The sequence below is a fragment of the Dipteris shenzhenensis genome, chromosome 31 (genome assembly GCF_047967505.1).
Source record: "Dipteris shenzhenensis isolate YYH24624 ecotype China chromosome 31, Dip_SZ_1.0, whole genome shotgun sequence".
NCBI classification, from domain to species: Eukaryota; Viridiplantae; Streptophyta; class Polypodiopsida; order Gleicheniales; family Dipteridaceae; genus Dipteris; species Dipteris shenzhenensis.
The window spans coordinates 2,839,855-2,864,774 of record NC_141626.1 but is presented as its reverse complement, the minus strand read 5'-3'; the positions used below and the strand labels follow the sequence as shown (position 1 = coordinate 2,864,774).

The 24,920-nt window shown below is 44.3% G+C and overlaps 1 protein-coding gene across 4 annotated transcripts in view; it reads left to right on the top strand.

The window, feature by feature from the left end:
- Positions 1–24,920, top strand: part of LOC147880904 (uncharacterized) — a 206,704-nt gene that overhangs the window by 85,081 nt on the left and 96,703 nt on the right. For all 4 annotated transcript variants that reach the window (XM_087370091.1, XM_087370089.1, XM_087370090.1 and 1 more), the window contains one exon: positions 8,780–9,013. In XM_087370091.1, coding sequence (XP_087226217.1) covers positions 8,780–9,013 — 234 coding nt within the window. The remainder of the gene's footprint in view (positions 1–8,779; positions 9,014–24,920) is intronic.

Below are 24,920 nucleotides of genomic sequence, written 5' to 3'. Positions count from 1 at the left end.
GTTTCTATGTGTGAGTGTTAGAGGCACAGTTAGGTGCCCACAAGCACAGTTAGGTGGTGGAAAAGCCACATAGGATGATTGAGAGAATCTAGGAGCAGATTGAGGAGATGATTGTGGAGCTCTGAAGTCATCAGTGATGTCAGTGAGCTTGTATGAGGTGCCTACTTAAGGACCTCACTTTTCTTCATTCTATAAGCAAGTATTCTGATTTTGTGTCCACTCTACTCTTTCCTTTCAGTATTCCAACACCGGTTTAATAGACTCTCTCTCTCTCTCTCTCTCTCTCTCTCTCTCTCTCATCGGCCTGTCATTGTGTGCTACTGTCTGATTGCTGAGGATTGTGATCAACAGGTGATGATTCCAAGGTCTACGTGGGGATTGACGGGTTTCTGTGGGTTTGAGTTTGTGTGATGGGTTTCTCTGAAGTGGTGAGCAGTAGGTCATGAAGTGGGTTGTCTGGTCATGGAGCAATCTTGTTGCCTCTCAGGCTGTCAGCAGCAGGTTGTGAACGATACCATCACCTCTCAAATCGCGAGGAGCAGGTCACAATTCGAAGATCAATGTGGAGAGATTGCTGGTCAAGTCACATCCTTTTGTCATTACGTCAGTTCGTGGCATATACCAATATTGGCAACGACCTCCTGTTTTGCAAAACAGAGACGTGTGTCATTGCCTTTGAAATTGGACCTAGACCTCAAAAGTCCTCTTTGGGAACAATATTTCAGCAACTATGGATGCTATGGACTGGCTGTACAGCAAAGGGCAGCAAAGGATCACCTTCCCAATCAAATCACAATAGTCCCTGGGTACTCAGGGAATGTTTCTTGGGTACCTCCGGGCATAGCACACAGCCAAAAGCACAAATTGCAGAGCAAACAAGGTTACCTGGCATGAAATCACAGCACTAGGGCAGCTCCTGGAAGCTAGCAATTGAATCGCAATCACAGCAGGAATACTCTGGGAAGCCTAGCGCTGGGATTGCTTGGATTACAGGAAGAAGCAATGAGGACACAGTCGCCTTCAAGAAAGAGTGCTGGGAGAATAGGGATAGAAGCATCACACTGCACTAGGGCCCAGACAAAGGGCTGGACCCCCTCGAAGGTCTTTATTGCAATAGAAATAGACTTTTGTAGAACTGGCTCTTACAAGAGCTTGGGCTGAGTACAACTCTTAATGATTCTGGCCCCAACCCAAAAGCAGAGCTTTCTGAAAAGCTGAATTTTACACTTTCTTTCCCAAAAAGCTGGGCTTTTACACTTTTATCTTTCTAGAGCTTCCAAAAGCTGATTCGCATGCTTTTTGGGCCAGAATCTTGGCTTTTAGCCTTGTGGGTCCCTCCATATGTGGGCGCCACCTCCTCCTGGGGTTTTTTGTCTCCTAGATCCTGCTTTTTGGCGCTCTCTCTTGGCTTTTGAGCCCTTTTGCACCCTTCTTGGACCTACAAAATCCAACACTTCAACCCGTTAAAGGTTAGTTTAACGGATGCATTGTAGTTCTTGAACTATTTCTAGTCCCTTGTGGGCGTCCCCACAGTTCTCTTTTACTAATGCAACACAAAAGTAAAACAATAATACTTATTCTTGGTTAACCACTTTAACTTTCTTTGGCCAAAATCAATTCCTGTTTAAGAATTATTCCTTTGTTTTCTTAGGAGAAGTCCCAAATGGTGACAGCCTTCCTCAAGGCCGATTAGAATAGCTCTGACAAGCATCAAATGCTTCTTCCATGAGGAGTATCAGTCTTCTAGGACTTGGCAATGTGTAGTGCAGCGCGCGCAAGGGGTTCAAGGTACACCAAGCTTTGAAACTGCAAGCACATTCAGGTATGATTGCACGTCAAGCATTTCTGCTTGAGGTAAGCAACAATAAGGCATGTTCCCAAAATTTGCTTCCACACACGTAAGAATCAACGGGACAGAAGTGCTATGCTTGAGCCGTATCCGAGTGACTTTGATTGAATTTTGATCAAATCAAGGAGGTTTTGTCTACAGCAAGCAGTGACCCAGTGGGCATTGGTGCAGAAATGTATCTCGAAGAATTAGGTTAAGGTAATCTACACTGTCATCACAAGGATTTCAAAATGCATGAGTCTCCCATAAAATTGATGTCTCCCTTCAACAAAGCCTACTCAACAAGAAATGACAAAAATAGATATATTGATGGGTAGAATTAGAGACTTACAAACTGAGAATATGTGGCACAAAAGGACAGTACACGATAGAATGAAAAACGTTGAAGAGAAAGTGGATAAAGGATATAAGCACGTGCAAGAAGAAACTCATATGCCAGAGGTGATGGAAAGGAAAATGCAAATGATAAAATAAATCCCTTATTTTTGAGCCCAAGCAAAAATTTCTATGTCTTCCCTAGAAGAGCTGGAATCCATGAAAATGGAATAAGTATCAAGCTCAATAAAAGAAGAATATGTGAGAAGGAGAAACTACTTATCTCAGAATTGTACGTCTCAAGGAAGAGGAAGGTAAAGACCTAGAAACTACCTTGAGCAAAATATTTTAAAGAGGAGATGCATATTTCAGAACCTCAATGGATTGAAACTTTGGGGATTGGGAAAGATGCTCAAAGCACTGTCAAGAAGGTTGTCATTAAGTTCAAGTACCAAGCCAATTTTGGTCTACTTGTTGCTTGGTCTACATTTGTGCGAAATATTGATCCCTCTTTGATTAATCTAATATGTCATCAAATCATGCAATTGGAAAGCTTCTTTTGAGAGTGGTGTGCATGTAAAGTGTTAATGCTATATTTTCCACCAAAAACTTTGCAGAGTGTGAAGCACTCTAGGAACACTCTATATTCGGTGTGCCTCTCCCGCGTAATTTGCCATCTCCTTTCCATCCTCTAGATTAGGCTTGTTTCTAGATGATCTACAGGTCTCTTAAATGCAAACTAAGTTTGCTCTTCACCTCAGGTGTTGTAATTGAAACTCAATACAAGGGCTTTTGTGTAATTGGATGCTTAATTGTTTGGGTTGTAAATATGTGCATGTGTGAGAGCATATGTCAATATACTGGTCTAGAACCACACCATTGAGCATTGACAATGGATGCTATAGTAGCTAGTCCCTACTATGCTGGCTTGGTGGTGACTTTCATGAAGTTCAAATTGTGGTATTTGTTTTGTTTACCGGCATAACTTTGGAAGTAGTCGCCACTCGGCTAACTAGGCTATATGGGAGGATCTTATACTGCTACACGTATTCAGCGTTTAGTGAGCTTCCTACGAGATACTGCTTAGGAGGGTTTCATTGATCCACAAGGCTATACACGGATGTATTTGAGGATTTCAATCGGGTAGTTCCATGTTTGCTCTCGCAACATATCTAGATATTGCAATGGTTTGTAAGATCTAGCCTCCAAGTAGTTCCTATTATACATAAATAGAGGTGTCACTTGGCTGTGTAGTCCTAGGGCATCAAAATGCTCCTTGACTCAAGCTCATGTAGATCACATGGGGTGCAAATGCGGCCCTCTCTCGGTATGCCCTCCACCCATCAAGTCCCAATGTGTAGCCGATGTGTAAGAAATCCCTCTCTGAGATAGAGGACAAGGTGTAGATAAAAACGAGCTAGATGTAGGTCAAGTTTGCAGACTACCCATCACCAAACTGCAACCGGCAACCTATATCTCATAGATAGTAACACTGCCTATGATCTTCGAAATGTCTTTGATGAGGACTAGGAGTTACCTTGCCCTAGGGTAATTAGCTAGTAACCATAGAGGTGCTATCAGTCTGCGTGGTTGTGGCCCAAATCATGAGCCCTTGGGGATGTTGGATTTTGCGTGTGGAACGTGTTCGTTTCACAAGCACATGGACAAGAGAAAGAAAGAAAGAAAGAAATTTTATTAGAGTCTTCGAAAGACCGATGGGTCTGTGAGAGTGAAAGAAAACCTGATACAAATCACAGTAAGGGTGGAGCTACTGAAACGAGCATCATCACCCGTGCTGAATCCTAAGTCTGATCATACATAATCAAATACATCTAGGTATGACAATGAAAAGAAAAAAGAATGGAGCGAAGCGGAATCCTCCGTATGTCATGTCGCCCTAGCTGGTGCATAGCTAGTGATGGGACGCTGGCGTCCGCCAAGGGGTCCCGTGCATCTCGGTCTCTTGGAGGAGGCTCGATGTAAGACCAGAGCTACCGTGACTCCCGTGGGGCGTATCTCGGGTCTAAACAATGACGGGAGGTCCCCTAGAGTGATCTGTGTGTCCCCTCGATGTCTCATGTGTCGTGTTGCGGTCGTCGGGTTGGGGTCTCTGTCATGTCTGTGGCTAGATACTGGACGATCAATGTCACTCGATGGGAAGAACTCTGTGATCTTGCTCTGAGAGGTGTCTGATGGTGTGGCCAAGCCCCGTCGCCTGAGTAAGTACTCTCTGTGTCGGACCCCCTCGTGAATGAATGCCCCGAGACATCTTTGATCTGAGTAGGCGAGGAATCTGGAGAGGAGCCCGAAGCCGTCTCCGAAGAGACAGTGGAAGCGACCTCGGATCTCGTAGTACACTAGGCACCTGAAAATAAAATGCTCCTCGAACTCAACCTCCTGACAGTCGCACAATATGCATATGCGATGCTCCCTGGGGATCCCCTCTGCTCTGCCGCTCTCTATGCGGAGGTAGTGTGATGATATTCGAAATTGTCCGATGGTGATCCGTAGTGAGTGAGGCATATGAAGCTCAGTGTACCCGGGTGGTGTGATGAATCCCTCCTCCGAAATACGAAGACAGTAATCTCTGTAGAAACTCAGCTTCACTGGGAGCTCCCTCGGCTCCAACCAGGTCTTGAAGGTGTGTAGCTGCAGGAGATCCTCTCGAATGACCTGGTTGGTGTGTGGCTCGATTGGGATGGTGGGTGGGAGTACCGGAGGGGCATCTAAACTGTACTGAAAAGGAGGTATGCTATCGATGTGAAACCCTAGTCTCACAAACCATCTGTGAGTCTGTGCATACCAGCATCGCTCGTCCCCCTCTGCTGCCAACCTCATGGAGGAATCGAGAGCCAACCATGGCAACCTCTGTCTCCCTGATGTGCAGTCTCCATATGATCTAACCCGGTGTGGATATGTGATGGTCTGAAAGGCTGCATCTAGCTGGAGTGTAGAAGCACCAAACTCGGCCTGAATGATGTGATGTGGCCCCAGATCATCTATGAGAGCATGAGGATCTGCAGGCGCTGCACCCATGTCCACTCTATCTCTGAAATGTTAGGTCCCCAACAAGGGCTACCATACATACCGGCTGGTCAAACCAAGGAGTCAAAGAGAAGGGCCTTGGTCCGAGGGTCCTGAAAGTGGGAGTGGAAGCACTATCTCTCTAGCCGAGCCAGTGAAGCGTATCCCCTACTCAATCTGGCATGCATCGCTGGTCTCATCATGAAGATCGGGCCGGAGAAGATGACCCCCAAGTAAGTGTATGAGGATACGATCTCAACTGGTGACCCACCGAAGGTAAAAGTAAACTGCTTCCGTTGCATGTTTGCTCGAGAGGTGTTAACGATCATGACCTTGGTGTTGCCGAGGTTGACCTCCAAATCATGGGATAAACAAAAAGCCTGCAGTGCATCTAGGTGTCGCTAGAGCCCCTCGGGTGTGGACGACAGGAGTGCCATGTCATTTGCATAAAGTAGGATCCTGATGATGATCCTGGCAAGTGAGCAACCGGTCCCTCCGGAAGCCCCCATGAAAGTCTCAAGCTCATCGATGTAGAGGCCAAATAGGGTTGGTGAGAAGGGGCAACCCTGTTTGACCCCTATGGTACTCAAAATCTCATCTGTCCAACTTGCGCCTGTCCGAACTCAGCCTGAGACTCTCTCATAAAGTGCCATGACTGCCCAGACGATCTCCTGATCAAATCCCAGTGTCTGTAGGCGTGCGATGAGAGAGCTTTGGGGGAGTGGATTCTAGACCCTTCACAAGTCTTTGTAAAGGCAAAAAATACGTTAAATTATTTCACAAAAAAACTATTGAAACACTTGCTTTCATACATTGCATTGAAACGTTTCAATGCTCAATTGTTTCAATGTTTGAATACCCTGAATGTTGTGTCTATGTGACTATACAACTATGCCATAGGAGGAGGTGCGAAGTTGGAGAGGTTGGAGGCTGAATCGAGATTTGAGCGGCTACAGGTGACTATGGGGTCTAAGATGATTCGGAGTAAGCCCTCAGTCCCACATGAGATAGTACAGGAAAAGTTTGCAATGACACTTCTCCAAGTTTATGCCATCTTTCAGATAATGACATTCATTCATAGAGTTCCACACTGGAGACTACCGAGGCTGGCTCTGAAGAGGCTGGAGGCTGGAGCACAGTCCACAAGCCTCTTTTCGCATGGGCACCTTTCCGACATCACAAAGTTTGCTGCTTGAAGATCATCCCCTGCAAATAATCAGACGTAAAAGTAATGGTCTTACAGGTCCTCCAAGCGAAGGAGGAAGTTAGAAAAAGGTGAACAATGTGTAGAGTAGGGAGAGGGAAGAGGGAGAAGATGGAGTGGAAATGAGTGCAGAGTGGGCACTTGATGCAGGTTTTTTTTTTTTGGGGGGGGGGGGGGGGGGCATTAGGGTGTGTTTGCCCATTCGAGGGAAGCACATTTATCATAAAAGAGAGTGGGAGAGTGAGAGGTACCTCCTCCCGTGCTTGCCTTTTATGGAGGCGTCCCCATGGAGTGCCTACCCTCCAATAATGCCAAATTGAAGAATTTGACCTTTACCACACTTGAACCAAGGTCCAAGGTAAGTGCATTGCAATGGCTGGGCTTCCGTAGTGATCTTAACCGGATCGCGTTCTTCCTACACTCCTTGGTGTAGTGCCCCATCTTGTTGCAGTAAAAGCGATTGACCTTTTTGTTCTTGGAATATGAAGATTCATCCTCTTGCATGTCGTCCTCTTTGGGAGATCCTTGCTTTCCTTTGCCCTTGGCCTTTCCCCATGCATTGATAGCTTTGTGAGTATCTGTGCCATCAGATATCAAAGTACTTTTTTAAGGATCACGACCTTTACTTGGTATGCTCCTCTGATCGCTTGTCACGCCGTGATGCAGCCTTGGTAGCTTCAAGGTAGCTTGCTCTATACAAGGCTCACAAGGTTCTTGGTCTGCAGATTGTCACCCACTGAGGTTAACTTGTCCTGAACCAGCTTTTTTGTTGAGGAACTCGTAGACCTCTTCACCTTTTGTAAGCTTTAGCGCATAGTGCTGGTTCTGGAGATTCAAGATCCTCGTCGAGTTATTGGTCTAAAACTGGCATGAGTTGCCAGGTGTATAAGTGGAATCATGTTGTCCTTATGGTTTGTATGAGTAGTGGTAATACTGTCTACATCCTGCTTGGCCAATGCTTGCAGCAATGCTGGATCTGGGGGTACTACTGTGACACCTATTGCCATTGCCTGGGGTTTTCAAAAGGACCTATTTTCCACCGGAACAAAAATGCAGCAGATTATTTACTGGCTTTACAGGGATAGCAATGCAGCTTGCATTCTTTCTGGAGATGAGGAGACTCTTGGATCTTTATTCTCCACAGGGGCCAGTTAAGTTTGTCAAGATTGCCCTTCCTGCTGCTCTCTGCTTGCCAAACAAAAGGAAACAAAATGCAAGAAACTTGCTGTCTAAGAATTATAGAAAACTGAGATACCTTTCTCCTTCAAATGGCCAACTGGAACTGGAGCTTGCTGCCTTATTTTGCTACAAATTCTTCTTCTAAACTGCTGACTAATTGTCGAGGGGTTTGCTGCACCATCTAATGCAAATCTACATAACAAGGTAGTTCTCCTCTTCTTGCAAAGACAAGGTAGCCCTCCTTGAACAGTAAGTCATTTTCTCAAAAGAACCACTTAGCTGTGTTCTTATTCAGGTCGTGTTCTTAGAAGAACCATTTAGCTCTAACACCATAGGGTTGACGTAGCTGATCTGTAGCTGACCAGCTGCGGACCTGGATCCGACAAGATGCCAACTTAGCACATCATTGGGTGACTATGCCCGTGGGTGATCTGCCACGTGAATGGGTTGTCACATGTCTGCCAGATCATCAGTCTCTCCATTTCATGGCTGTTTTGCCACCCAAACAGGTCGAACATATCCCACATCATCATCTCGGGTGAAATGTATGAGACAGTGTGTCTCATCACCGTCCCCATGGTTACTAAGAAGCTGTCTTGGACAGCAAAGAACTGTCCCAACATGCAGCCCCTTCCATCATAGAAATGGGAGGCAGATCATTGATGTATCTGCATCCTTTTTTCACATATGCCAACATGCTCCTTGCTTATTCTCACATGGGGGCCTGATAGGTGAGTAACTAAGCTATGGCGAAAGATAATAGAGGGTGGAGGATTGACTTCCAACAGGGGCTGCCCAGTTATCACGAGTAAAGATTGAGGAAGATGATTCTGACCTCAAATAGGCAAATTCTGGCTGATTTTACCTTTGTTGCTTTACATTACTATTGATTAGAATTGACAATTTGACACCATTCGGATTTGCGGTTACAAGAAATATGCAAGCCATGAGGGTCTTGAATTGGTGCTAGGCATGTCTTTGATTGTAATTTATGCTGCTACCTATTCCCTTTTTTCCCCTTTGAGGAAATTGTCACTTCAGAATCAAGCGTTATCGATTTTGATGTCTTTTGTTGTAACACTCATTGTATCTTACTTGAATCTGGCATATGTGGATATACATTTTTTGCAGTCTTGCTCATTGATTGATTGTGCATCCAAATCTTGAAGTTACAGTTGTGATTTTCATTATGTTTTTTTTTCTTGCAGCTTTGTTTTAACTTCCCAGAGGACATGATAACCACAACAGGTGCACCTTTCTGGAGTGGAACTAAGCGAGCACCAGTCCCTCTCAATTTTGATGCTACAAAGCCATTGCATTATGATTTCATTGTAGCAACTGCAAATCTCCAAGCCACTGTGTATGGTTTAAAGGGTTGCCAAGATCGGTCCCTCTTCTTAGACGTATTGCAAAATGTTGAAGTTCCTCTTTTTCAACCCAAGGTGTGTGTGACAGTTTTTCTTGCTTAAGTTTACTTGACTGTGATGGGTGGCTTTAACTTTGCGCCAGGTTACATATTAGAAATTGTACAAATCTGCTTATTGCCTTTATAAAGTTCATTTCGTGAATATGGTCCTCTATCAACTAAAAAGTGTCATGTTTCTTTTTTCTTGTTGCTTTCTGTCTTCTTTTCTCATAGATGGAAATGCAAAAGCAATAAATAAAAAGAATAGATAACTAGAGAGAGAGAAAGAGAGAGAGCGAGAGAGATTAACTTGGCGGGCTTATGAGGCAACGTACAAAATCAAAGTGACACATGCTCATACAAGCTACGAAGGGCTGAGGCAAAGCGCTCACTAAGGCCCTTTGCTGAGTACTATACTAGACTAAAATCAAAGATACCAAACATGTAGACTCCAAATCCGAAACTAGTAAGACAAATAGCTACACTCAGACTCAGAGTAGGACTCATAAGACATATCCAGGTGCCATGTTGGACCTCCTGCGAGCTGCAAAAAAGTCTCGTATCTACGTCTGTCTGGTGTTCTTACGCCGTGGTGGAGGGCATGGTCTTTGAGCTCTCTACGGGCGGTCTCCTCATCTCGTCTCATTGGTCCATACTGCTCTCATGTCATCGATCCCAACATGGCCAGGGGCACACTCGTATGTGTAGAAGTCTTTGACGTGTCGTTGGGCTTGATCCACTCCAGCCCCCTGTTGAGTGGCCGTGTCGTGCTCTCCAATCTGAAGCAGAAAGGTCTCTCTATGACATCTCATCTCCATCAGGTAGAGGCCGACGCAGACTTGGTTTTGGAAATGAATCAGTTTGGAGAGAGGCCTGAATCCAAGTCCCTCTTGGAAAAGGCTCATAGTACACGGGGCAGATACATAAGAAATGCTCCTCTACAGTTGATCTCATTTTAGTGCAATGTATAGGGGCTGGGTGTTGATGTGGAGGCTGCAATGTCAGAGTAGGAGGGCTTTCTAATCGGTGTAGAGGCAAAAGTCTTCATCTTCGGGGGTTCCATAGTGGCCTGTGTAGACTTTGATGTGCCCTTTTGTTGAAGCTAACCCCCAAGCTGAACCAAGGGCTTAGCTCAGCCTGGGGTGGATTCGAATAGCTGTTCCTTTGCTCTGGCAACGGACGGAAGTTTTGTACGGTGGCTAACGGAGGGAAGGGCCGTACGGAAGGAAGGGGCTGTACGGTTGTACGGCTAACAGAGAGGTGCAACGAGAGCTGTACGACAAGGTTGTATGGTTGGACGGAGGTACCGCAGTATGGAAAGGTACGGCTGCCGACCATATAGAGAGGTATGGCCAACGGCTGTATAGAGAGAGATACAGCGAACGGAGAGAGGTACAACTGTGTGGACGTATGGAGAGAGGTACATCTAACGGAGAGAGAGAGGTATATATATATATATATAGAGAGAGAGAGAGAGAGAGAGAGAGAGAGAGAGAGAGAGAGAGAGAGAGAGAAAGAAAGAAAGTGTATTATTGTCCACTAAAGGCCAAAATGGGGCCCATGGGACATCAAGAACTCTGCATACAAGATAGCACAAAATCAACGTGCCACAAAGAAGAGGCATCGTCGAATATCATCTAAGTGCTACGCAATACAATGCAAGTGAAAGTACATAATGTCAAATCTGAGCCTAAATACAAAGTAAACTAGATGCAAGAAAACCGCCCCTGGGTGCAAAATGGGGGGATGAGTACAATATGCCAATGCAAAGATACAAGTCCAGGTGTCACGGAGTCTGAGAACCAAAATAATACTGGAAATCTTGTCCATCGACTCTGCCTCCTGCTATGAGAGTACAAATCTGAGCAAAGGTGAGGTGAGCGGCTGGTGGGGCGAGATCTCCATGAGTAAGTCTCCTCCGAAAAGCTGCCATCATCCTGGATCGTCTGGAGATGAAGCGACGAGTACGTCCCCTATGTAACAAGATCTTGCGGCGTCTACAAACCATCTCATATGTACATCCACAGGGTGGAGGCATGTGTCCTGTGTGAGCTCTGACCTCCTCGTGCTCCTCCTGGTCTCTGAGAGAGAGAGAGAGAGAGAGGTCCTCGGAAGGCCTCACGGGCCTATGGGACACAACGCACATCAAAAAGATAAACACCAAACATTAGGTATAGACTGCGAATCTCTTGTGATTGTGTATAACACTCACTCACAAAGTTATTATAGGGGTTACCTACGGTCTAGTTTAAAAGAAATCAGCCTGCATTACATCAATTTAAGATTGAGAGTCCTTAGGTTTGGATTTGAAATCTGTGATTAGTGCTTTTCCATCTTTGTAGGCAGCCCATTTTCCTTTTTTTCGAGCATCCTTCACTTTAGTCAATTCAGTGGCCTTCAGCTTTAGCTGATTTGGGGGGAGCATATTTTGGTACCTTTCAACTTATTGGTTTGCTTCAGAATCTTGCTTCTTTTTATCTTGTTCTAGAAGCATATTTTGGCTTGTGCCCCCACCTGCAATACAGCTAATACATCTTCAGCTTCCCACTCTATTTGTGGGATTCTTTCCAGCTTTTCCTTTTGACTTCCTTCAAACCAGCCCTCTTGTAACCCTCCTATGCGTATGAATTGTGCATTAACCACTCTCTTTTCTTGTTCTTGTACTTCTTCATATACATCCGATGTGTTGAATTTACTGTCCAATGTCGCTGTAATTTCTTGTTTCACTGACTGGAGTTGAGTTATAACCAAGTCCTAGACTGTAGTCACCATTTGTGGTGTGGGTGCTGCTTTGTTGTGTATCTGCAATACTTCATGAATAATTTCTTGCTTCCCTGGCACTTTTTTCCTCTCTAGAGCTGCAAGTCTGAGCTTGAACTCACGGATTTCTTGCTGTAGCTAATAGATATGTTCATGTGGGTCTATCATGCTCACCATTCTCTTATGCTGTAGATAATGCTTGGCAAATGGGGAAGGCGTCTTTGCAAATACGTAAGGGGGGGCAAAGGGAGAGCTGCAACGGAGGAGTACGAGGCTTTGGTTGGGGTAGAGGTAAAAGTCTTGAGCTTGGGGAAGGCCACAGGCGTCGTCGTGGTGGGGGACGCAGTCTCCTCAATTTGTGAACCTGCTGAGCTATGTCCAGAGTGATCCTTTGTCTCTGTCGGTCTCCCTTGAGGAAAGCTGTGATAGGTCGGACCTCAATAGAATGTACCTTGGGCACTCTCTGTCCCGCTCAGGGTCTCTGTGTCCCTCTCTGGGTGGCACCATGTTTGCTCTCTCTGCTAATCTAGGCTGCCTTTATATTAGCTAGCTCCTCCTCCTCTACTCCGCTATGTCCTAGAGCTGACTCAAATGTATAGAAGTCTGTGACGCGTCGTTGTGCCTCTATATCGTGTGGCCTAGTCGCCTCCTGTTGCTCTTTGATATGTCGTAGTAGTGTCTCCTTGTGTTGACGCATATCCATCAGATAGAGCCCAATGCGAACTTGGTCATGGAAGTGGATCAGTCATCGTAAGAGTGGACCGAAGCTGCTCCAATCCAAGTAGAGATAGTGGTAGCGTCCTTGGGTCTCATAGTAGGCTGGGCGTGCACAAAGAAAATGTTTCTCTGTCTCAACCACCCCCAATGTGCATAACATGCAGACCCATTGCCCTCTTGGTATGCCTGTGGCTCTCCCCACTCAATCCTGAGCTGATGGGATGAAACCCACATCTGTCCAATGGTGATCCTCAGTGCATGTGAGACTCCTCTATCCTGGAGATATCGGGGTCGAATGATGAATCCCTCCTTCGATAATCTCAGGAACTGGTCGCAATAGAGCTGGATCTTGGTGGGGAGCCCCCCCCCCCCCCCTCCCATCCCAAGTCCGGGTGTATGGAGTTGGAGGAGATCCAACCGTATGATACGGTTTATCTCATCTCATTGAATCGTCTTAGGCGACACGTCCACGATATATTGAAAGGGGTGAAGTCTGTCCATCTTGATATCATGCTTGGCAAACCATGTGGATATACGTGCATACCATGTGTCTGCCCTGCTCTCTGCTAGTCATCTGGATGACTCCAGGGCCAGCCTCAGTTGTCTCCAGTGTGGTGTGTGGTAAGTCCCGAACTCTGTCCTATACTATCTCATGTGGGACTGAGGGATTACTCTGAATCATTTTAGACCCGCTCAAATCTCCTCCACTCTGTCTTCGGTAGATCACCTTCCTAAAAGGATGGTGCATACATGCCAATTGGCCGCACTCAAGTGTCGAAGAGCCATCTCTTCATCGATGGATCCTGGAAATGTGCCTCGAAATACTTTCTCTAGTCGGGTCGAAGCACTCTGCCCCCGTATGAGTCGTGCTGTGGCTACTTGAGTCATCGTGAAGATGGGTCTTGAGAGTGCTCTCAACGGAAGCAAGAACGGAAGAAGGAGAGAGAGAGACAGAGAGCCACACAAGTTTGGTGGGTGCAGAACCACCCTAATCTTCTTTTTCATTCATTTATATATGTGTTTGAGTATTGTACATAACTGGGGTTAAGGCACAGTGACCTTTAACCCCACAACCTCCCACTTAAAGGACAATGTGCCTTTAAGGGAGAATAACTAGTGAGCATACTATCCAATGCCCATCAATACGCGACAATACTCAAACCGCTGACTAGGTAGACTCTTCGTCAGCATATCTACAGGGTTATCATGTGTATGAACCTTGACAAGCTCTATGCGCTTGTCCTCAAGTACCTCCCTGATGAAATGGTACTTGACCTCAATGTGTTTGGTCTTTGCATGAAAGACCGGATTCCGTGCTAGCTGAATAGCACTCATGGAATCACTATGCAATGTCGGTACACCTGTATGAATCCCCAAATCTCCCACTAGCCGATCAAGCCATATAGCCTCCTTGCAACCCTCTGTGGCTGCAACATACTCAGCCTCTGTGGTAGACAAAGCAACGCACTTCTGTGCGCGAGACATCCACGACACTGCACCACCTGCAAAGGTGAAAACACATAACCAGAAGTGGATCTCCTTCTATCCACATGCCCTGCATAGTCTGAATCTGTGTACCCAAGTACACGCATGTCTCCTTTACCAAAGCAAATGCACATCTCCTTGGTACCCTTCATGTACCTCATGATGCACTTAACTGCCTCCCAATGCCTCTTTTTTGGATTAGCCATATACCGGCTAACAACTCCCACTGCAAATGCAATGTTTGGTCTAGTAGCTATCATAGCATACATAAGACTCCCAACCGCTGATGCATAAGGAACCTTGGCCACCATGGCCCTCTCCTCATCTGATTTGGGACTATCTGTATGACTCAGTTTCACATATGGAGGCAATGGAGTACTCACTGCCTTCCCCTCCTCCATATTGAAACGTTGCAATACTTTTGTAACATACTCTTTTTGTGAAAGCCAAAGGAGTTTCCTACTCCGATCACGCGTGATGCGCATACCAAGAATATGACCTGCAAGTCCCAAATCCTTCATATCAAAGGCCTCATGCAACTTGGCCTTTAATGCATCTAGCTCCTAAGTATTCTTGCTAGCCAATAGCATATCATCCACATATAGTGCCAAGATTATCAGGCTATTATCCTTAGCCCTTTGAGTGTAGAGGCAGTGATCAATTTCACTCCTTCTGAAACCCTGGGACCGAATGAAAGCATCAAACTTCTGATACCATTCTCTAGGCGCTTTTGCTTAAGACCATAGAGACTCTTCTTCAGCTTGCAAAAAACTAAATGCTCTTTGCCCTTTTCTTCAAAGCCTTCCGGCTGAACCATGTAAATTTCCTCATGCAAATCCCCATGCAAGAAAGCTGTCTTGACATCCATCTGCATAAGCTCCATATCCTCTATTGCCACTAGTCCAAGCATGCATCTAAGTGTGGTCATCTTCACAACCGGAGAGAATATCTCATCAAAGTCCACACCCTTCTCTTGCTTGAACCCTTTAGCAACCAAACGGGCCTTGTGCCTAGGCACATCATCACCTGTGACCTTCATTTTGTAGACCCATTTACATGGCAATGCTTTCTTTCCATGTGGCAAAGAAACCAAGTCCCAAGTCTTATTCTTCATAAGTGAACTCATCTCTGATTGCATAGCATACTCCCACTTGCGTTGATCCTCACGCATCATAGCCTCTCTATAGCAAGAAGGCTCCCCGCAATCAGTAAGCATCACATAGTCTACCCTTGGAACAAACCTATCAGGCGGTCTAGACACTCTAGATGATCTTCTCAAGGGCATTTCAGCTTGCTGTCCCACTTGCATATCAGCCACATTTGGCTCATCATTTCCACCAATAGATGATCCATCATCTACCCTTGATTGTATACCTGTCGGAAGTACTTGGTGGCACCATTTCTTGCACATTTGGTGCATGGACAGCTTGCTGTCTATCAACATATGCAGGTGGATTCACATCCTGGAAAGTGATTCTCCTCATTTCCACATCCTTCATGGGTGCCTTATGCATCTTCTTCTCATTGAAGACCACATCATGGCTGCGTATGATCTTCTTTGCTTCTAGATCCCAGAGACGATAGCCCATCTCTCCACTTTCACCATAACCCAGAAAGATGCATTTCCTAGACTTAGGATCTAGCTTCTTTCGAAGCTCTTTTGGCACATGTGCATATGCCTCACACCCAAATATACGCAAATGAGAGTAAGAGGGCTTCTTGCCACTCCATGCCTCTTCAGGAATACCACTATCCAAACTCTTACTAGGTGATCTATTGATCACATGCACTGCAGTCTTCATTGCCTCAGCCCAAAAACCACCAGAAAGACTTGCATTGGAAAGCATGCATTGCAACCTTTCTTGAATGGTACGGTTCATCTTTTCTGCAACTGGATTTTGCTCTGGAGTACGAGGGGATGTGAGCTCCCTCTTAATCCCACGTGTATCACAGAAATGCTGAAAGTCATGAGAGAGATACTCTCCACCATTGTCAGTCCGTAGGCATTTAAGCGTTCTACCTGACTGATTCTCAACCAAGGCCAGCCATTTCTGAAATACCTGGAACACATCACTCTTCCGAGCTATAGCATAAGCCCACACTTTCCTAGTTGCATCATCAATGAATGTCACATAGTATTCAGCCCCGCCTAATGACCGTGTAGGCATGGGACAACATACGTCTGAATGCACCAAATCAAGCTTTTCAAACTCTTTCTTTCCCCTTCTTTTATGGGCTGATTTAGTCTACTTCCCATAGAGACAATGCTCACAAAATTCAAAATCAGAGAAACTCAAATGCGGTACATAACCCAAACGGCATAAGAGTTTCATTCCATTCTGGCTCATGTGCCCCAACCTGCAATGCTACAAAGAAGTGCTTGGCTGCTCGGTTATTGCAACAACATGATCAAATACCCCTGATACATGTAAGGGATACAAAAGCCCACACTTGGCACCCCTGGCCAAAAGCATAGAGCCCTTTTGAATTTTCCAACTCTGAAAGCCAAAAGTGGTGTGAAAACCAGCATCATCTACCTGACCCACTGAAATAAGACTCTTGGTCAACTTAGGCACATGTCTCACATGTTTCAAAACAAATGCAGACCCATTTGCAAAAGAAAACTTTATGTCACCTGCTCCCACTATGTCACATGCATAGTCATTTCCAAGATGCACACAACCTGTCTTTCCACTATCATAAGTGGACTATTCCCTATGGGAAGTAACATGGAATGAAGCACCAGAATCCAAAATCCAATCCTGGGAATATGCATCATCTGAAGTGGTAAGCAACTCTGCAGATAAACTAGACATGAAGAGAACATCATTGTCACTATCATGTGTGACTGCATTGATCTCCTCGATCTTCACTTTTCCTTTGTCCTCCCTTGGACTCTCTTCCTTTTGATTTGCACCCCAATTTGCATTCTTTTTCTTATTCTTTTGCTCTCTTTTCAGCTTGTAGCAATCCTTTTTCATATGGCCCTTCTTGCCACAATGGTAACACTCAATGTTCCGTGCCCTGGATTTACTACGAGACTTCCCTCTTTCTTGGGACTTCCCCCTGAACTGTGATCTGCCCCTTTGCACATTTAAGGCTGCATCCTGCTTGTTGCCATCCATAGACTTCCGTCTAATCTCCTCGGTCAACAAGCTATCCACAACATCATCAAATTTTAGTACTCCACCAGGTGCAGAGTTACTGACAGCTGTACGGAAGGTATCCCATGAGGATGGCAATGACCCGCATCAAAATTCATTTTTTGAGCCTGAAGCTGGCTGAAAATAATATTGAATTCATTCAAGTGAGAAGCAATGGAGACCCCTTCCTTCATCTGCAGCTCAAACAACCTCTTCATGAGGTAAACTTTATTAGAGGCAGTTTCCTTCTCATAAGTGGCACACAGTTTCTTCCACAAATCTTCCGTAGTCTGCTCATTTACTACTGTGAAATAAACTGACTCTGCAAGATGAAGTCTAATAGTAGACTTTGCTAATGCATCCAACTCATTCCAATCATCCTCAGACATATTTGCAGGCTTAGCTTCAATCCCTGCCAAGGGTTTAATCTGCTTCTTTTGAATAAGCACATCCCTTATCTGTTCTTTCCACAAAGAAAAGTTTGTCCCATCAAACTTTTTAATGCTGAAAAACTCCTTTTCAGGCATGGAAGAGGATGCCATGATGCAAATGAAACAAAATCCCAAATGCTAGTGCCTCAAGAGAGAATCATACCAAATACCAGGTGCACCCAAATGTGTATGCCACAATAGAGTGAAATATCACCAAAACTCAAAGCTCAAAGCATCTGACTCATGTGCATATACTATGCATCCATATGAGCAAATCTGACCCAAAAGAAAATGCCAATAAGTGCCAAATGACTCAAGCATAAACACTGTCCACTGGCATATGCATCAATAATATCTCATCCAAGAGAGCATAGCACTATCAAGAAAAGCCCGCCTCTCGCGACGTGAGTCGTCAGAAGACCCGCTGTGCCTTAGATGTCGTCAAATGGCCCAGGGCTCGCTCCGGTGTGAGGTGGGCTCTCGCCTCTCTGCACTCGTCTTCAAACCAAGGGTTTTGAGGTATCTTCGCATCTTGGGCCCATGTGGATCGGGTCATGGGGAAGGATCTTATGACAGCGCCAAGTCAAGGTGTTCGAGGCATGGCCAAGGTCTATGTGGATCTGGGTATGGGTAGGCATGGGAGGGGCTCTCCCTGTGGTTGGCATAGTGGCAGAAGGCCAAGTATGGGTGGGCAGCTCCGAGTGAGGTAGGGGGTACAATGAGGTCGTGTATCTGCGAGGCAAAGGCTAATGGGCCCAGTACGTAGTCCACGGTACTTGTCCCCCCGCCATGTGGGAAACAGGCGAGTCCCCCAGATGATGGCCATCTCTGAAGACCGTTATAGATGATGAGGTCATGGACTGCCCCCAACTCAAGTAAATGTCGCCCATACTCTGTCACATGTGACGTTGAGTCGGATCATATGGCCATGTCTATAGGCATATTGGGGACAAGCAGTGCTGTGAAAAAAACAGAAAACTAGTATACATTTAGGTTCAGAATGGACTATAAAAAGGCACATATTTATGCAAAGGAAATAGAAGTGGCAATGGCACAATGGAAAATGCCTTCAACGTGTCAAGGAATGAGCAAATACATAACAGATATGCTGCTGTCAACAGCTAAAAAATGCTTCACTACAAGCAAGGGAAGAAGTGCAGGGATCCCATAGAGTTACTGCTATGACTAGGATTGTAGGAATGCAAATTGAGAATAAACAGAACATAGAAAGATGACAAGGCTTGAGCATAAACAGCTGGAGAGCTTTGAGGAGCTGAAACAAAATCCCAGAAAGTTTTTCCAGCAATTGAACGGTAACAAACCCCAAGAGAGGAAGGCACAACAGGACGGTTTGTCAAAAGTCTCTACAAAAGAGACGGGGCAGAAAAGATCAACCCGAACTATATATCAGAGAAACATATGGAATCATAACTGAGGAAGCCATAGAAAAAGGTCTGAAAAAGCTATCATATGGGAAGGCTCCAGGCACACAAGGGACACAAGGGCTAGTAGCGGAGATGTCAACAGGGGGAGCCGAAAATACAAAGAAAATGCTTACCAGGCTTATAAATATGGCTCTAGAGGAAGGGTTCCATTGGATTGGCAGATCAGTAGGATTGTACCGATCCATAAGGAGGGAGATAGCATGATCACAAATAATTATCAGACAATAATGGCAAGCAGCCTAATGGCAAAGTTATATGGCACTATCCTTGACCAAAAAATCAGCACATGGGTGGAGGAACAAGGAGTGAAGAAGCCATCCCAAGCAAGGTTTCATCCCAAACACTCAACGGTTGATCATCTGGTTGCCATAGGGCTGCTATTGAAGGAGCCAAACACAAGAAAGAGGCTACGTACTGCTATTCTACTATGACCATTTTCTAAGAGTATCGGAGGATGTGCTTATCATCATACCTCAGTATGTCGGATCGCCATCGGACATATACGGGTATCGTCCCATTAGCTGAGGATCGAGGCAGGGAGAGCTGCAGGCATACCCGGAGAACAATGGACTTGCAGGTTGTGCATGATGCGGGTGGTCGAGATAGAGGAGCACTTCCTATGTGTCTGCCTAGCCTACTATGAGATCCGAGGGCGCTACCACTGCCTTTTTCAAGAGGGGCACGGCTTTGGCCCATTCTCACAACTGATCCACTTCCAGGACCAGGTCTGTATTGGGCTCTACCTGATGGAGATGCGACAACACAGAGAGACGCTACTACGGCATATCAAAGAGCAGCAAGATGGGACAGCCGCACCACAGGGTAGTGAGGTAGACCGAGCGCAGAGACAGGTCACGGATTTCTATGCATTTGACTCAGTTCCAAGGCACTTTGGGGTAGAGGAGGAGGAGCTAGTCGACATGAGAGAGATATGGATTGGATGAGAGAGTTGACACAACACTACTGGATGAGGGACACAGAGACCGTACACGACGCGACAGGCGACCAGAGCACACACGATCAAGATTCGACCTATTTCAGCTCTCCTTAGCGGAGATTGACCGAGGCGAGGCATCACCCTTGACATAGCCCATTGGATCCAGAGATCGAGGAGACCACGCCCTCCACCACCACGGGAGACAGCCCGATAGAGCAGATACGTGAGCTCTTTGCATCTCATCAGAGAGCCACCATGGAGCATGGATACGTGGAGCCGGTTCATGCACTTGGGACTCTAGCTCTGAGCACTTGATATTTTCATGCCACCCTCATGCTGTTTTGCTATTTTTTTGCTATTTTGTACTAGTATAGCATTTAAGTACTTAGCAAGGGCCTTAGTGAGCCCTTTGCCCCGGCCCACAATGTATGAGTTACTTGATTCTGTAACTTGTCCCTTAGGCCCGTGAGGCGTCTTGCGGACGTTAATATCTCTCTCTCTCTCTCTCTCTCTCTCTCTCTCTAGGCATCTAATCTGCAAAATCAGAACTAGTTGACATGATCCAAGTAGAGAGGGGTAGATGGGCAAGACCCCGGATCCCCAGAGAGGAAAGAACGTGCAAAATCTGCTCGAGAAAATGAGCAGCATGTACTTCTAAGATGTAGAGCCTATGTAGACATTAGAGAAGGATATGGGGACAATGGAGATCTAAAAAATCTGCTGGAGCATCCAGCCAAAAAGCTAGGAAGCTACTTGAAAGCATAGTTACCGGGGAATGGCGTTTCGACATCCGGAACGTCTGGAATGCCGTTCCAGGTAGTAGGCAAGAACTGAAATGGCCCCAGAACGTCAAAAAACGCTCTTTGAAAGTTTCAAATGGTATTTTAGAGCTTGTATATAAAGTTTAAAGCTGTAAAATGTTAGTTTCTTTCATTTTCTAACATAGTTTTATGCCATATGATGGTGTGTCATGTATGACGTGGTGTTCCGGTTCCCATTCCCCCGTTCCCCCTTCCCAGAACATTCTCGTTCCGACACCCAAAATTTTGGAACATTCCCGTTCTCTTGTTATTATGCTTGAAAGAGATTTTGGAACATCGCAATAAGGTACTGGGTCTAGTGCACAAGCTAGCCCGACAAGTACTCAATACATGACAATTTGTAATATTTTCTCTCACCGGATGTAAGGCATCACTATTCGTTGATAGTGATCGCCAATCCCATAGATCCTAAAGGGTCTCCTATGGACTTTAATACCATATCATCTCTCTCTCTCTCTCTCTCTCTTCATATTGAAAATAATAGAAACAATAATGCTTTATCATAGACTCATAGTAGAGATGGTGGTAAAGATACATACATGCGCACGAGATACCACACAAAGGAATGGAGAACTAAGACCATGGGCCGGTATAGAGATGGGGAGGAATGAATGGAGCTATGAGGAATAAAGGCTGTTGATATACCAAGCTATGCAATGCAGATATATCTTGGCGAGAACATTTTAATATTTAGAAAGCATTTAATATGCAAACTAAGGACCCGCTCACATGATCTAGAATTGGAGAAGGGCAGATGGATGCGGCCCAAGATTCCAAGAGAGTAAAGGTTATGCAAAATCTCCCTTGTACGGGCGATAGAAGATGAGCAGCACGTGCTCTTGAAATGTCGAGCATATGCATACATCAACGAGAATCATGGAGACAGTAGAATAATCTTGAGAATCTATTGGAACAGCCAGCCCATAAGCTTGGAAGTTGACTGAAAGAAATCTAGAAAGGGTGCGGCAAAGTTCTCGGATCAGCAACAAAATTGCTCAAATACATTGGAAAGACAAGCTATTTGTGAGGTGCTAATAAAGACCAATTGTCCTAGAAGTTGGCTAGTAGGATCCTAGTTGATTGCCTAAGGCATTTTGGAAGCAAGTGCCAACAATTAGGGCGGTGAACTATTAGAAAATACGTGCAAGCCAAGCCTTACATCTTGGGGGTCTTCTTGATAGCATGCACACTATAGCGGTGGATGCAAGGAGAACTTGCTACCCCCAATCACTAAGCTCCATCATGGTACCTAGATGTCCTAGGCCATAATGTTAGCTCCAATATCTAAGACATTGCCCTAAGGTTCAACTTTAGTTTAAGCTCCTTATATGTGTTCTGTATCTCTTTCATCTTAAGTTTCAAAGTGTGTGTGTTATGGATCTTAGTGGAGTTTAAATATTTCAGCTTAACGTTATTAATTCCATTTGTTAAATTCGCTTTTGCTAAAGTACAACTGTAAGATGAGAGTTCTATCAATGCAAGCTTTTTTTTTTTGGGGGGGGGGGGGTGCATTCATACTCCTACTCGTTGTCCCAACAATATAAGGCACAACGAGTCAAACCAATGAGTGTCCTCTTCCTAAGAACACCAAGTTAGATGAAACTAATTATGACATCTGAAAATTCAAGCTTGAGAACATTCTCAAAGCTAGAAGATTATGGGATGTAGGTGTGGGAAATGAGAGAAAACCAAAAGAAAATATTGCAAATTATGATGAGAGGAGCGAAGAAGCGCATGCTCTCATATATATGTTAATGAAAGATAATACATCCGCATGGTCAAGAACATTGAGAGTTTGATAGAAGCCTGGGAAGATCTACAAATGATGTATGAGGATGCTAGCTCATGGAATGTATCAGTAATCAAAAGACAACTTAGCAGGATTAGATTGAAAAAAGGTTAGAATGTTAATGACCATCTAAATCAAACTTGAAAGATTTAATAGACCGTTTGTTGATGCACGGTGAGAAGATGCAAGTTCAACATAAGCCAGATCTTCTTGTTAACTAATCTATTCGACTTGAGGGACAATTTTGTTACCACATTTTCATACGGAGAAAAGTCCCTATACTATCATAGTTTCTTGATTGCTAGTGAGAAAACCAAAAGAGCAAGAAACTGAAAAGCCGGGATGATATAGTCTTAATGGCTAAGAATAGCACGCAAGTGTCAAAGCTCCGATTTAGTCCAAGTTTAACATAGTGACAATGAGAATCATGATCACAAGGAGCCTAAGAAAAAGGGTCCTTGATATTATTGTGGGAAACGTGGTTGTTTTGCCTTAACATGTTGTAAAGAAATAAGGAAGAGATGGCTAGAGAGAGCATAAATCAAACAATAAAGATTGCAAACATTGCAGAACACCTAAGATTTCTAGTACTGATGAAGCTTTATCGGTATTAGAGCTGGTCATGTTGATGAATCATGGTCATTTACTCGTGAGCTTCTAGCCATTTCAATTCTCATGAAGAGTGGTTCTCTTCTTGAGAAAGGGAATATAGATGGTAATCATGTTGAGCTAGTAGACTTATCACTTTATCAAACCAATAGAAGTGCAAAGACATATGGAATGCACATAATGTCTTTTGCCTTCTAGGCCTTAAGAACAATCTTTTGTTTACTAGTGCCATTACTAAACAAAACAAGAAGGTTGAAATTGATAAGATTGTTGGCCTCATTAGAGACAAGGTTGATGATTTTAAGATTGTAGCCAAAGAAGTTGAGGAAAAGGCTTGTACAAATTGAGATATTTTAAAGGCTGCAGCTTCGAAATTGAACATGAAAGAAGTTCCGTGGCATGAAAGGTGTGGTCATCCGAGTATGTAAAGCCTTGTTTGGGAGAGAAATACTATAGTCTTCACAAGTACTTGTAGCTTGAATGAAGAGAATGTGGAGTACTTTCGATTAGCTTTCTCCTATAGTGCTAGCCTTTGTCACGGTGATAAAGAATGAGTTTGCCCTCACCTCGGGAGTGCCGACCAAAACTTGGTATGAAGACTTCTGTATAAATGGATGCTCAAGTGTGTGGGGGTGTGTGTGGATATGTATGTGTGAGAAAGAAAGAAAGAGAGCATTTGTTGACACTCTGGTCTACACTACTGTTGTGCGCTGATGACATCGGTGGGGATGTCATAGTAGCTAGTCCTTACTATGCATGATAGAGTTTATGGTTTTCAATCTTGTAACGTGTTACATCATGAGATTGAAACTGCACTATTTGTTGTATTTTTAAAGGATGACCTGGGCATGTTCCGATTCATCTAGAGATATCTAAACCTTGTTTTTATGAATATGGCAAGTTTTGTAAGTGGCCTATAATTGTGAAAAATTCCCAAAGCAAGGTTCTAGGACAATTGGCATTTTTAAACTAATACATATAGACCTTTGTGGTCCATTGAATGCTAGATCCGCAGGAGGTGAAGTATACTTTTGGATATTCAAAGATGACTATTCAAGGAAGACATGGATGTATTTTCAAAATAAAAAATTGAAACAAGATGACTATTCAAGGAAGACATGGGTGTATTTTCAAAATAAAAAATTGAAACCCTTAAATGCTTCAAGGAGTTTGTTGCCATGGTTTGGTTTTAAATTGGCAAACATGTAAAGGCTCTTAGAGCAACTAAAGAGATTGAATATAAGGCTACATAATTTAATGAATTTAGTAAAGAGAAGGGAATCTATAAAGCATGATGGCAAAGATAATGTAGTTTACATTGTCTTAACTCTGACAACATGGTCATCACTGAGAATAATGAGGAACTAATAGATCATACTCAAAGGATATGAACAAAGCCTTTGATATGAAAGATCTTGGATATATGTACTACTCTTTGAGTATTGAAGATTGGAGAGACAATGACAAGGCATTCATATCCAGAATTAAATAAGCAAATGGAACTTTCAAAAGATTTAGAATGAAGGATTGTCAATTAATAAATTTTTAAATGAATACAGGAGTAGATGGAACTTTATATAGGCAATTGATTGAAAGCCTGATGTATTTGACCACCACCAAATCGCACATAGATTTTTCAGTAAGTGTAGTGTGCCAAGATATGCTTGATTTGAAAGAAAGCCATTGGAAGGCAACGAAGAGGATTCTTAGATATCTTAAGGGAACATTGACTTATAGAATAGAATATAAGAGATGCACTATTTCAAAACTATCGAGGTTCAGTGAGAGTTATTGTGCTAGAGGTTTG